This window comes from Tympanuchus pallidicinctus, unplaced genomic scaffold (assembly GCF_026119805.1).
Source record: "Tympanuchus pallidicinctus isolate F22 unplaced genomic scaffold, pur_lepc_1.0 scaffold36, whole genome shotgun sequence".
NCBI classification, from domain to species: domain Eukaryota; kingdom Metazoa; phylum Chordata; class Aves; order Galliformes; family Phasianidae; genus Tympanuchus; species Tympanuchus pallidicinctus.
In genome coordinates, this window is record NW_026294754.1 from 423,462 (window position 1) to 437,176 (window position 13,715).

The 13,715-nt window shown below is 55.7% G+C and overlaps 1 protein-coding gene across 1 annotated transcript; it reads left to right on the forward strand.

Annotated features, from left to right (window-relative positions):
• The first annotated feature begins 2,050 nt into the window (after window positions 1-2,050).
• LOC128088691 (ubiquilin-1-like) lies at window positions 2,051-3,655 on the forward strand. Its single transcript, XM_052699431.1, has one exon. It carries the CDS (start codon window positions 2,051-2,053, stop codon window positions 3,653-3,655), a length of 1,605 nt encoding a protein of 534 aa, XP_052555391.1.
• Window positions 3,656-13,715: the final 10,060 nt, after the last annotated feature.

Genomic DNA, 13,715 nt, shown 5'->3' on the forward strand with positions numbered 1-13,715 from the left:
CAAGGCCAGATGGACAGGGCTCTGAGCAACCCAATCCAGTGGATGGCAGCTCTGCCCACGGCAGAGAAGTTGGAACCAGATGATTTTTGAGCTTCCTTCCATTCCAAGCCACTCTGAGAGTCTGATGCTGTGATCTTGCCCATTTTCAGATTATCCCTTCTGTAGCCTTTGGGAGCTGTGGTCAGCTGGAAGCCATCAGGTCCAGATGGGCTGCAGGAGCTGCTGGAGGCCACCAGACCTGAGGGTTCTGCAGGCATCGCCAAGCCCAGCAAACCCAGACAGCAAAACTGCCCTGTGGCAGAGCTGAAATGGAGGAAGGGGATGATGGGAGAAATTGGACACTGCTTAGTTTGACATTAGCTCCAAATAGCACAATGAAATGGGAATGTGAGACTTGATCAATAACAGTAAAAAGGTAATAATGTAATCAATAGCAATCAGTGCCTATTTCTGGTGCTTAGCTTCCACAGAATCATGTCACTGCATTTTCCTTCCATTTTTGGGTGACTGAGTTTCCTGAGGACTGAACAGAACCGTCATTTTTTATTGTGACAGCAATCTGATAGACACCTCACTGTAACAGACAGACAGACAGACAGACAGACAACCACTACACCTACCTGAGAATAAAGGAGGTGCTGCTGGAGCCTGGCTCACCGCAGCCTTGGTGTGAGCTCCCCACTGAGAGCTGTGCTCTGTATCTTGCTGTTCTGCAGCCGGTGGTGCAGAGCTGTGTGTGGATGCCGTCCCCCAGCTGGGGGCTGTGGGAAGCAGCACTGTGCTGGGGGCACTTGGGGTGATGGTTGGCCCCCATGGGTGGATGCAAGGGTCCCAGGGCGCGCCAGGAGTTGAAGGTGACAACAAAGAAGCCTTTGGGCTTGGACAACAAATAGCTGAGAACTGCTGGCCGTGACGGTTGACTCCTCCCTGGGGCTGTGAGCAGACCCAGCATAGAGATGGGGAGGCTTAGGCTGGATATCAGGAAGGAGTTGTTTGCAGTAAAGGTGGTGAGATGCTGGCACGGGTTGCCCAGAGGCGGTGGTGTCCCATCTCTGGAGACACCAAGGTCAGGGATGGGGCTCTGATGGCTTCAGTGTGGAATGGGGGAAAATGTCTGATGCTGAGGGCTGTTGTGAAGCCTTGGAGAAGGAAGAATTTGTATGAGTGAAAAAATGAAGCCAGACACACTCCAATTAGAAGAGCCTTATTTTGAATAATGAGAATAGTTGAGTGCAGTAAGAGGCTCAATGGGAGCAAGTTTTCCATCAGTTTCCCCAGTCTAGGCCATGTGCCTATGAGAAGGATGGAAGCTATTAGGTGCAGTGTTGTTTTCCCAGTGAAATCTTTGTTCTCCTGCATTGATACCAAGGGCCATTCAGCATCTCCTCCCCCTCCCGAGTGCCACCAGCAGCACTGCTGGGCTCCCACCGAGGATGAGCAGCAGGAAGAAACCACACAGAGGATGGGAAATTTCCTCTAGCAAACCCAGAGCTCAGAAGAACTCTCTAACCAGGGACCTCCTCAAAGCTTGGTCACAGAGCAGCAGGGTTTGGGTAAATTGCCTCCACAACATGAGCAACGTTGGAGGAGGAGCACTGGCTTTTGCAGCTTACTGTGGGAGAGGCTTTCTGCTAATGGTGCTGAGCCAGCTTTTGTTGGGAACGCAGAATGGAACTGATCAGGCTCCACAGGAACCCTGCACAGCCTGGGGCTCGGTTGCTGGGGGCGGGGGAGGTGAGGATGGGCCCCTCTGCACCCACCCTGCTCAGTGTGATGTCACAGCACGGGGCCAGCAGTTCTAGGAGGGCAGGGACGATGGGGTGGTGAGCGAGCGGAGCAGCTGTGCCACATCTGGCTGGTATGTGCCTTCTGGTGCTGCGGAGAGAGGCGGTCTCTCTCCGTGCCACTTCTCCCTCCCAGCTGTCACCATAGCAGGAGGAACTGCCCTCGTTTTGGCTGCCAGCCGTGGCCCCTTCCCGGCACTCCCCACCTCCCAGCAGCTCTGCTGCTCAACAGATCGAATCACAGCCCTGGTTGCAGAGCCACCATCATGTCAGAGCACAAAGGGGCGGCAGGCGCAGGTCGGCCCGTCGTCACCACGGATCCTGCAGACATCATCAGTGTGGTGGTGAAGACCCCGAAGCAGAAGGAGCTCTTTGAGGTTGCTCAGGGCAGCACCATCCAGCAGTTGAAGGAAGACATCGCCGCACGTTTCCAAACTCCCCCTGATCTGCTGGTGCTGATATTTGCTGGGAAGATCCTCAAAGACCGCGACACCCTGAGCCAGCACCAGGTTCACAACGGAGCCAACATCCACCTCGTCATCAGATCCCCAACCAAGCAGGACGACCTGGCAGACCAAGGAGCTGCAGCTGCTCTCGTGCAGCCTCCCAGCCACAGCGGTCCCAGTTTGTCCCCGGATTGCGCATCTGATCTGCAGAGCCTGGTCTTGATCCCTCAGAACGTGCTGGGGCTGTTGAATTCCAGCCAGGAAATAGTGGCCCAGACCACAGAAGACCTCTTGTTGAGGATGATCAACTCGGAGCTGGACATGAATGCCATCAACAGCAACATGCTCCTGCTGGGCTTCCTCCTGGGGGTGACGGGCACCAACATCCTAGGGTTGGATTCAGCAGATGTGTCGGAGATGGTGAGCAGCATCCAAAGCCCCGCAGTGTCCATAGACAGCTTGCTGAGAGAGGTGGCAGAGAGTTCCTTTGAGCAGAGCGTCCTCTCCAGTCCCAACCTGCTCAGTGATATCATCGCATCCAACCCCCAGATGCAGCATCTGGCTGAGCAAAACCCCGAGATCAGCCACGTGCTCACCAGCTCGGACATCCAGGACATCCTGGAGGCGTGCAGCAGCCCGGCTGCGATGCAGGAGATGATAAGGAACCACGACCTGGCCATGAACAACCTTGAAAGCATCCCCGGGGGGTACAGCATTCTGGAGCAGCTGTACAGAGAAATCGAGGAGCCCATCCTGGATGCGGTGCAGGCACAGATGCAGGACGACGTGTTTGCTGGTCTGGACAGTAACCCAGCCCCAGGAGGGGCCAGGCTGCCTGCCCGCACCGAGAACCGCCGGCCGCTGCCCAACCCCTGGGATCCGCAGCCCAGCAGAGGCAGCAGCTGTGACTCGGAATGGGACGAGCGCTTGGCCTGCAGCGGTGATGGCCTTATTGACGTGGACCTGGGGCCTGCGGCGAATGCGGAGGAGCCCAGCCACGGAGCGGTGCAGAGCATGGTGCAGCGGCTGGCAGAGAACTCGGAGCTCATGCGCCACCTGGAAAGCGCGATAACGAACCCCGGCAGCCCGGTGCAAATGCTGCTTAACGGCGATCACACAGCGAGGGATGGGAACTCCCCAAATGGCAGCCAAAGCGCAGAGCAGCTGCCGTTGGAAATGGAGAACGCGGGGATCTCTTCGCTGCTGAGGAACCCCCGGGCGCTGCAGGCGCTGCTGCAGGTCCAGCTGGGGCTCAACACCCTCCGTGCAGAGGTGCCAGAGCTCATCCTCGGCCTGGGCGAGGAGCCTGCGGAGCTGGAGGGCACAGACAGCTCATCACAAAGCAGCGGGGTGGAGGATGTGAGCCTGGCGTCAGAGCAGAGTGAGGAAGAAGAGCAGGCAGTGATGGATGAGTGGCAGCCATAGGCATCTCCGTGCCGAGGGCTTCCAGGACCTGCATTCTGTGTCTGACACAGGGGGAAAGAGCAGCACAGCGGCTGAGGTGCTGGCCAAAGAGCCTCCATTTGATGAGGTGCAGCAGCTGGGTCACCCCAGCGATGAAACGTGTTTGTTGGCCGTGTTTTGGTCCCATCACACATTAAAAGCAGCAAGGCACATACTACGTTGTGTGCTGTAGCATTCTTGCGCCCATGATAATTAATTCCCCCTTAGCTGCAAGGATTTCCTGCATTCAGAACAAATAGAAATGAGGACTGTTCTGAAATCACAGAATCACAGAATCACCCGGGTTGGAAGGGACCTCAAGGATCATGTAGTTCCAACCCCCCTGCCCAGCAGGGCCACCAAACATCCACATTCAGATCAGGTTGCCCAGGACCCCGTCCAACCTGGCCTTGAACACGGCCAAGGACGGGGCATCCACAACCTCCCTGGGCAGCCCGTTCCAGGGCCTAACTACTCTCCTTGTGAAGAACTTCCCCCTAACATCCAACCTCAATCTTCCCTCCCTCAGCTTGGATCCATTTCCCCCAGTCCTGCTGTTGTCAGCCCTTTTGAAGAGTTTACTCCCCTCCTGGCTGTAGGTTCCCTTCAGGTATTGATAGGCTGCACTGAGGTCACCCCGCAGCTTCTCTTCTCCAGGCTGAACGAGCCCAACTCCCTCAGCCTGTCCTCATAGGGGAGGTGCTCCAGCCCCCTGCTCATCTCAGTCGCCCTCCTCTGGACCCTTTCCAACATCTCAATGTCTTTCTTGTACTGAGGGCTCCACACCTGGACACAGGACTCCAGGTGGGGCCTCACAAGAGCCGAGTAGAGAGGGACGATCACCTCCCTGTCCCTGCTGACCACCCCTCTCCTGATGGAGCCCAGGATCCCATTTGCCTTTCGAGCTGCCAGAGCGCACTGCTGCCTCATGTTCAGTCTCTCGTCCATCAGGACCCCGAGGTCCTTCTCTGCCGAGCTGCTCTCAAGGCCCACTCCTCCCAGCCTGTACGGGTGCCTGGGGTTCTTCCGGCCCAAATGCAAAACCTTGCACTTTGCCGTGTTGAACCTCATTAGGTTCACCCGAGCCCAGCCCTCAAGCCTGTCGAGGTCCCTCTGAATGGCATCCCTTCCTTCCACCCTATCAACCGCACCACTCAGCTTGGTGTCGTCAGCAAACTTGCTGAGGGTGCACTCAATTCCCTCATCGATGCCATTAATAAAGATGTTAAAGAGCACCGGTCCCAAGACAGACCCTTGGGGGACACCACTTGTTACCGGCCTCCACCTGGACACAGAGCCACTGACCACCACCCTCTGTCTGCGGCCTTTCAACCAATTGCTTATCCATCGGGTCGTCCACCCATCAAATCTACTTCCCTCCAATTTGGAGATGAGGATGTGGTGGGGGACCATGTCAAAGGCCTTGCTCAGGTCCAGGTAAATGACATCGGTCGCCTTCCCTTCGTCCACCAATGCCGTCACTCCATCATAGAAGGCCACAAGATGAGTCAGGCATGACCTTCCCTTGGTGAAGCCGTGCTGGCTGTCTCGGATCACAGCTCATTCTTTATGTGATCCAGCATGTTGTCCAGGAGGATCTGTTCCATCATCTTCCCAGGCACGGAGGTGAGACTCACCGGCCTGTAGTTCCCCGGGTCCTCCCTGCTCCCCTTCTTGTATATGGGAGTGACGTGACCCTTCCTCCAGTGGTCCAGGACCTCACCTGACAGCAATGACAGAAATGGGGAGGGCCCTCCCTGAATGTGGTCTCAATTTGCACACAGAATCCAGATGTGTCCACAGGTGAAAACATGACAGCAAAGCCACCAGAGAAGGAAAAAGAAGGTTAGGAACTGAGGTCTGGAGATGCTGTGGACAGGATGGTGAAGGGGCTTGGCTCCCATTTGGATTCCAAGACTGCAGAAGCTCATCTGGCACTTGGACATTTTTATCCCCAGTGCAGTCACAGTTGGGTTTAACCACCCGTTGTTGCACAGGTTTCTGTAATTTCCCCTTTGCTTTGCTGTGGGTGAGGCCATGGATGGAGTGATGCCACAGTGCTTTTCACAGCCTTTGTAACACAAACCATGCTAAATGATGGAACGTTTATGGCTTCATGGTTTAGTGACGCAGACCCAACCCGTGGCCTCAGGCAGAGGAGCAGCCATTGCTGTGCCCTCCCACATCTGCTTCCCTTCTCCCAGCCGCAGGGATCAGCTCAGACCCTCCCTGTGCCCCCTCCCAACTTTGCCCATTCCCATCACATCCCCCCCTCCTGCTCCTGCCCTTTCCTTCTGGCATAAATGCTCTGAATCTCCTTCCTCCCACTCTGGGTTTCCCACTCCTTTCTTCTGCAAATGTTTTCTCTCCCGGCATCCTCCTCTCACAGCACGGGAGGTTTCTATCCATTTCTCCCACCTCCTCTTCCTCTCTGTGGTTCTGAAGCCTTTTGAATGGACAAATTCACCCTTCCTCTGTTTTGTCCCTCCTCACAGCTTTGCGTGTCTGCTTCCTCTCTTTCCGGAGGCATCAGGAGGGTTGGTGCAGGGTGATGTGCTGGGTGCCTGTCAGGCTGAGGCTGGACGCATGTCTCTTGGCAGCAGACCCCATTCCCCACGTCAGCAGCTGTGATAAGGCCAGCTCCCCTCAGCAGCATCCCTGGCAGGAACTGATGAGCTGTCCTCCACCTACTGTTGGCTTTGGGCCTTCCCTCTCAACACCAGCCTCAGACACAGGGATGTGGTCCATCCAGGCCTGGTGGCTGTTGGCTCGCTGGGGTCTTCATGCAGCAGCCGTGGCCATAGAATCACTGAATGGAACCATATAATCAACCTTTTGAGTTGGAAGGGACCTCGAAAGGCCATCTGGTCCTACTCCCCTGCAGTGTGCAGGGACACCCACACCCATTTAGGACAAGGGGGAATGGTCTAAAACTGAGACAGAGGATGTTTAGGTTGGATATGAGGAAGAAGTTTTTGAGCCAGAGGGTGGTGAGGCACTGGCACAGGTTGCCCAAGGAGGCTGTGGATGCCCCATCCCTGCAGGCATTCAAGGCCAGGCTGGATGTGGCTCTGGGCAGCCTGGGCTGCTGCTTGGCAACCTGCACACAGCAGGGCTTGGAGCTGGATGAGCGCTGTGCTCCTTTGCAGCCCAGGCCATGCTGTGATTCTACAATCTGCTCAGAGCTCTGTCCCTTCACCTTGGTGTCCCCAGGGATGGGGCACCACCTCTGGTCCTGGGAGTGTGATGATGTGCAGAAAGCAGCCATGGGGGGGGGGGGGGGGGGGCTCCAGGGGAGTCACTGAGGGCAGCAGCATCCCATCCCCTTTCAAGGACAGCTTTGCAGCTCTCCCCCCTCCTCCCGGCGGCCTGGTCCCACCAGGACTCTCTCTCATGACCTTCTCCACATTGCTTTATTGTGATAATCACCGGGAACATCGTGCGTCCACGCAAACAGCGGACTGCTAAACAAGCATTAATTCCTCTACAAAAGCATCTGTGCCCGCTCTGTACTTCTGGTTTCCTGCTCGGCCCTTCGGATGAGCTGAAGCAGCCCCTCCCGTGGGATCCCCGCGGCACCGGGGGGCCCTGCGGACGGGCGGTGAGCACGGTGCGGGTATAAGAGCTGCACCGCAGCCCGGCCCGGATCGGATCCCCGGGTTCGCAGGGACGCGGAGGTGCCGTATCCCATGCGAAACCCCCTCCTTCCCTCTCCGCTTTTATCTGGAAGCTGCGTTCCGGGCAGCGGGAACTGAGAGATACGGGTGCGGGGGACGCGCGCAGAGCATCCCCGACCCAGCGCATCCCTTCGGAACTGGGAAACGCTTCCTTCGGTTCCATTCTCGAGACAGAAAGGCAGCAGCGAACCCTTCCGGCACCACGCTGCGTCCTCCCGGATCTCCGTGTCCGGACGGGGAGCTCCGCGGTGCCGCTGCTCCGCTCGTCCCCCCACGTGCGGTGCGGAGAGAATCAAAATAAGGTAAAAGCGTGAGAGCCCGGAGATGAGGGCAGTGGGGAAGAAAAGGGAAGAAGTAATGAGAAACGAGAATAAGTCACCATCTGCTGAGTGATGCAGTCCCTGAGCAGATGCAGCCCCCCGGCGCTCCCCACTTTTGTTGCTCAGCACGCTGCCATGGCACGGGGCACTTTGGGGTCCCGGCTCTGCCCTCTGCCCTCTCCCCGTGCCCCACAGCCCCTCGCCGGCAGAGCAGTGTGAGAGCCGACACATCTTTGGCTCTGTTCAGCACCAACTGAAATGTCGGTGTGTGATTATCTGGGTTTGTCTGATTATCTGCGTTTGTCTCCGGCAGCCAAAGGGCAGCATTGGAAAAGGAAATGAAAGCCAACTCCATCCCGGCTGAACCCGGGACAGCGTCCTCAGCACGGCTGCTGGGGCCGCGCGTTGCCTGCAGCTCTGACACAGATTTTAGGAGTAAAAAGTTCCAGAGGACAGCAGAAAACGGCTTCCTTAAAGCTGTGCCCGTGTCCTTGAGGTGCAGGGCAGCGACTGCAGCACGAGGGGCTGCACTGCGATGCCCCCCCGAGGCGCAGTGCTGGGCAGGGGCAGCTCTGCTTCGGGTGTAACAGCGCCGTGTATCTGCTGTTACAATCAACAGCATTTTAGCTCTGTTAATATCATGGAATCACAGAATGATGGAACGGCCTGGGCTGCAAAGGAGCACAGCGCTCATCCAGCTCCAAGCCCTGCTGTGTGCAGGTCGCCAAGCAGCAGCCCAGGCTGCCCAGAGCCACATCCAGCCTGGCCTTGAATGCCTGCAGGGAGGGGGCATCCACAGCCTCCTTGGGCAACCTGTGCCAGTGCCTCACGTCTCTTTTTACTTCATGCAAGATTTATATGGAATTGTTCATTTGCATTATTAGATGCTAATTCATTTACATTATTAGACGATTACTACCTTCAGTGTTTCTGTAAAACCACCCACTGATGTTTTGTTCTTACACAGCAGCTCCTTGGGTTTCCCTTCAGATCTGAAGCTGTCGCCCTGAGGAATCGCATCCAGCTCAAAAAATGCAGTTGCTTTCTCATATGCAGAGACAATATTTTGGAGAACAGCAACCCCGCAGGTTTGTTTTTAAGCACCACGCTTCCTCATCTCAGCTGCATTAGGACCAATTCCAACGTTGAGTTTGGGTATTTCAGAGCTGACTGCTGTTGGAAGCTGCTGGAAAAGAGTAATGCAGCCATAATTTGTGACTCTGGGTCTGACTCTGCCTCCTCTGAACCTGAGCAGGGCAGCGCTGCTCTTCCCCTGCCCCAAAGGTCTTCCCAGTTCCTCCTTACATTTTAATTCCACTCTGCCCATGAGGTGCAAAGCAAACCAAACTGGGAGCTCTTCAGCCCCAACGGCCAAAAGGGAAGAGAAAGAGAGATCTGGAGATGAGGATGAAGAATGGGCAGCTGCTTCAGGCCAAGAGCTGATGGTGCCTCACGTGAACCCAGGAAACCTCAAGTGAGCCCAGAAATTGGAAATTCCACTTATGCCCTCTGCAGGTGCTGATGTCTGAGAGCATCTGTGCAGCCCTGCTGCCACCTGGCATTCCTCTCCTGTTGTTGTCTGAGCTCTTCCCTCTGCTCCAGGCGGGCAGTACATCAGTGTCAGCTATTTGTGCAGCGTGGGTTGGTTCCATTTCCATTCACTCTGGTCTACATGGAAGTAGTTGGTGGAAAAAATGCATTGTATCATGTTAAAAAAGGGAGAATTTGGACGCTGCCATTGGCACATAGTAGGAGCAGGAACATAACAGTGCCTGCTGCAATGCACTGCAGCCCAGGGGACTTCTGAACCGGGGATGGTGCCCATGGTTCACAGCTCAGAGGTGATGGTGGTGTTTGGTAGTGGGGCAAGGCCTCTGGGATGGCAGACGTGTCTGAGCAGGGTCTGTGTGACAGGACGAGGGGAAAGGGTTTCAGAAAAAAGAGAGAGAATTGCTTGGATATAAGGATGAAGTTTTTGACACTAAGGCTGGTGAGGAGCTGCACAGGTTGCGCAGGGAGGCGGTGGCTGTCCGTCCCTGGAGACACCCAGGTCAGGTTGAACGGGGCTGTGCTTTGTTGGGCAAACGACCGAGAGAGGTGGTGGAGCTGCTGTCCCTGGAGGTGCTTAAGAACCATGGAGATGTGGCACTGAGGGAGATGCTTAGCAGGCCTGCAGGGATGGGCTGGGGCTGGGCGATCATCTTAGAGCATCTCAGTGGTCTTTTCCAGTCTTAATGATTCTAAGCTTCTATGACCTTCAGAGGTCCCTTTCAGCACAAACCATTCTATGAAATGCCCTTCTGCGGTGCTTTCTGTCGTTGCTATGGGGTGCACCTCATGCCACCATCCAAACTTACCAGCTCGATCCCAGCAACCTCTGTGCTGGTTGGCATCCTGGGCACGGAGAAGCTGCACGTGTGGCTGCCCATCCCCTTCTGCTGCATGTACCTGGCTGCCCTGCTGGGGAACAGCAGTCATGAGGGCAGAGCGGAGCCTCCATCAGCCCACAGAATCACAGAATCACAGAATTGCAAGGTTGGAAACGACCTGCAAGATCATCTAGTCCAACCACCCTCCCATTCCTATTAGTACCACAAGCTACATAAACCACATACCTCCCCCTGTGCACGCTGGCTGCTGCCGACCTGATGCTGTCCACCACCGCCGTGCCCAAGATGCCGGCCCTCTTCTGGCTCCGCCAGCATCCTCCACGGCCTCACCAAGCCCTTTGCAGCCGTCCTGCTGGACGCTGCCCTCATTGCTGCCTCCTGTGTCCTGACTCTCCTGGCAGCATTCAGACCCCCCTCCAGGACAGCCCGCTCCACGGCTTTTAACACCTGCGTCTCCCGCGTCTGTGTTACATTCCTTTTCTATGTTCCTGCCTTTTTCACGCACTGCTGTGGGGTAGAAATCCCACATCCTGCTGTCCAACCTCTACGTGCTCTTCTCCCCGTGCTGAACCCCGTCGTGTACGGCGTGCGGACGCGGCAGAGAAGAGAGAAGGTGGTGAAGATGCTCCTCTGCCCCACCACGCATCCGCTGTGGGAAGGAGAGCCACGTGTAAGGAACGCCTCGGTGGGAGCCCAGATCTCCCATAGAACCATTTCAGGCACTGTGAGGAAATCTGCAGCCCCACACACAGGGCACCCCACGTCCCCACCCCGAATTCCCCGGCGCTCTGTTGAAGATGTCCCTGAAGATGTCCCCCATCTGAAGATGCCAAGAAAAGGGCAGACGTGGCACTGAGGGGTCAGTGGGCATGGAGGGATGGGCTGGGGCTGGGTTTGGAGATCTTGGAGGTCTTCTTCAACCTCAACGATGCTGTAATTCTACGTAACCAGAAGCCAAATGCCAGCCCTCTGCTTGGCTGCAGAAAGAGGGGGCCCATGGAGGGGAGGACCCCCCCAGCAGAGCCACCTACGGGACCCCCGGGGAGGATTCCACTGTGGTGTGATGGAGATCTTGGCGTCTGTGCGGAGTCAGGGGACAAGGAGTGTAATAAACCTTCTCTAATCACAGATACATAATGGAGCTCGCTGCAGGAATTGCTTCTTTATTAAAAAATCACTGAACTGGAAAAGACTCTAGAAAGAATAACAGAAATAAAAGCAAGTGTTGCAGATTAGAATGCCTGGAGTCTCTTTATTCCTTAACTACATAACATCTGTCTGCATTTTAAGTGAACAGCTGGGTGAAAAAGAGAGTTCCAAAAGGAGCTGGGTTGGCGGTTGGACTTGATGATCTCAGTGGCCTTTTCATAGAGTCACAGAATGACATAAAGGCCTGGGTTGCACAGGAGCACAACGCTCATCCAGTTCCAACTCCCTGCTGTGTGCAGGGTCACCAACCAGCAGCCCAGGCTGCCCAGAGCCTGGAATGCATTGGGAGAGGCAGTTTCAAGTCATTTGGAGGAACGATGTACATCTCTGTGTGCCTGAGGCCCTCCATTTCAGGAGCTGATAGCAGTGCAGTCACACACTACTGAGAGCTCTGGCCCCTGGGAAGCAGGGACTAACTGAGCACCGAGTCAAACTGGTACCGGGTCCTAAGGAAATGGGCACTCTTTGCAAGAGCAGCTGCAGGGAGCAGAGCAGGATGCTCCCAGAGCAGAACTGCAGCGGTGGGCAGAGGCTGGGGGACGTCCCGAGCAGCCCAGTGCAGCCCCGAAGCATTTCCTGACAGCAGCTGTAGGGCTGATGGCATTCACTGTCAGCTCTTTTGCCATCAAATTACCCGTTCCCTTTGTTCCTGCAGTAATATCCAAAATCACCCAAAATGATACGATGCCATTCTAAGCTTCTGCAGCGGCATGGTCACAGTGCAAACAGCCCCCGAGAGCCCATCTCAGTGCAGCAGCTGCTCTGCCTGAAGCTTGAGCTGCTGTAATGAGTGCTGCCCCTGACGGCTGTTGTAGCACCTCATATCTTTTACTTGTGCAGATCCTGGCGCTCCTGGCTGTTTGTGCATCCCAAATTTCAACAAATAATTCGGAAAGAAACTGCCTGCGTTCTGAAATGGATCACATCTGACTCCTTCCAGAAGCTCTGTGAGGATGAACCCAGCGCAGGCACAGCGCTCCAAGGAGAGCAGAGCTGGCAGCACACGGAGCTCCCACAGCTCATAATGCAGCGATAGTGCCTTTCCTTTGGCCAGAAACCACCCGTCACAGAACAGTGCTGAGATAAAAAACTGATCTCAATTCAGCCTTGGTTCCCAGTATTCAATTTACATCAGGTCAAAGCACTAATTTGGGTTCAATTTATCTCCCTAAATCTGCATCTCTCTCATCCCTGTGCAAAGCACAGGAATTTTCTCGTGTGCGCCTTTCAGCTCTGGGCTGATGTTTCACAGTAGATTTGGTTTAAGAGTGGGCATCCTGCCCTGAGCACTGCTCCTGAGCAGCAGTTCTCTGCAGAACAGAACCAGCAGCACCTCGCTGAGCAGGAAAACACTTCAGTGCCACTGATGGACCCGCAGCACTGCCTCATGGCTGCACCACCACCCAAACGGCCTCTGCAGAATCAAAACTCCGTTGAAATTGAAGGCCGTGCCTTAACTGAGCGAGGCACTGCACTGGGTGCCCATCGAGGTGGTGGTGCCCCATCCCTGCAGACCCCCGAGGTCAGGGGAAGGAGCTGGGAGCACTGATGGAGCCGTGGGTGTCCGTGCACTGCGGGGAGTGGGACCTGATGGCCTTAAAGGGTCCTTTCCAACTCCAACCATTCTGTAATTCTATGCCAGGAGGCTCTGCTGGCGCTCAGCTCACTGAGGCTCTGAACACCACAGTCCCATCAACCCCCCGTGGTCTCCTGGGCTCATCTGGGGCACTGAGAATCCCACGTTCCTTCAGTGGGCACCACTTGGGAAGGAAGATTTTGAGCCAGAGGGTGGTGAGGCACTGGCACAGGCTGCCCAAGGAGGCTGTGGATGCCCCATCTCTGCAGGCATTCAAGGCCAGGCTGGATGTGGCTCTGGGCAGCCTGGGCTGCTGCTTGGCGACCTGCACACAGCAGGGCTTGGAGCTGGGTGAGCGCTGTGCTCCTGTGCAGCCCAGGCCATTCCACCATTCTATTACTGTACGACCACAACCACTCCCATCACATCCCACCTGCACAGCCCAGGCGTTAGTTTTGGGATATGATGCTGTTGAATTCCCTATGACTTGCCATTGTCTCACTGTGGAAGTGGTGGGATTTAGCAAGAGAGAGGCAAAATGCTCAGCACACTGGGTGATGTGAGGTGGGCACAGAGGGAACAAGGCCAAACAAAGGGTACAGGACTCAGAATCCTGCAATAGTGTGCAAGGTGGAACATGGCCAGCAAACCAACAAAGTTTGTAAGAGATGTGCTGCTGGAACCAGCTGCATTCAGGGCTGGAGAGTGAAGTTCTGCTGGTCCGTGTGCACAAACCTGCCTGCAGAGAGGGGAACTTGCCTGCTACATGCGTGGATTAACCCACTGCAAAAGGATCCCTCCTGACTGCTGAATGCACGAGGCAGTTTCCATCTGCAGCATTAGCTTGCTCCAGAAGCACTGAGCTTGCCA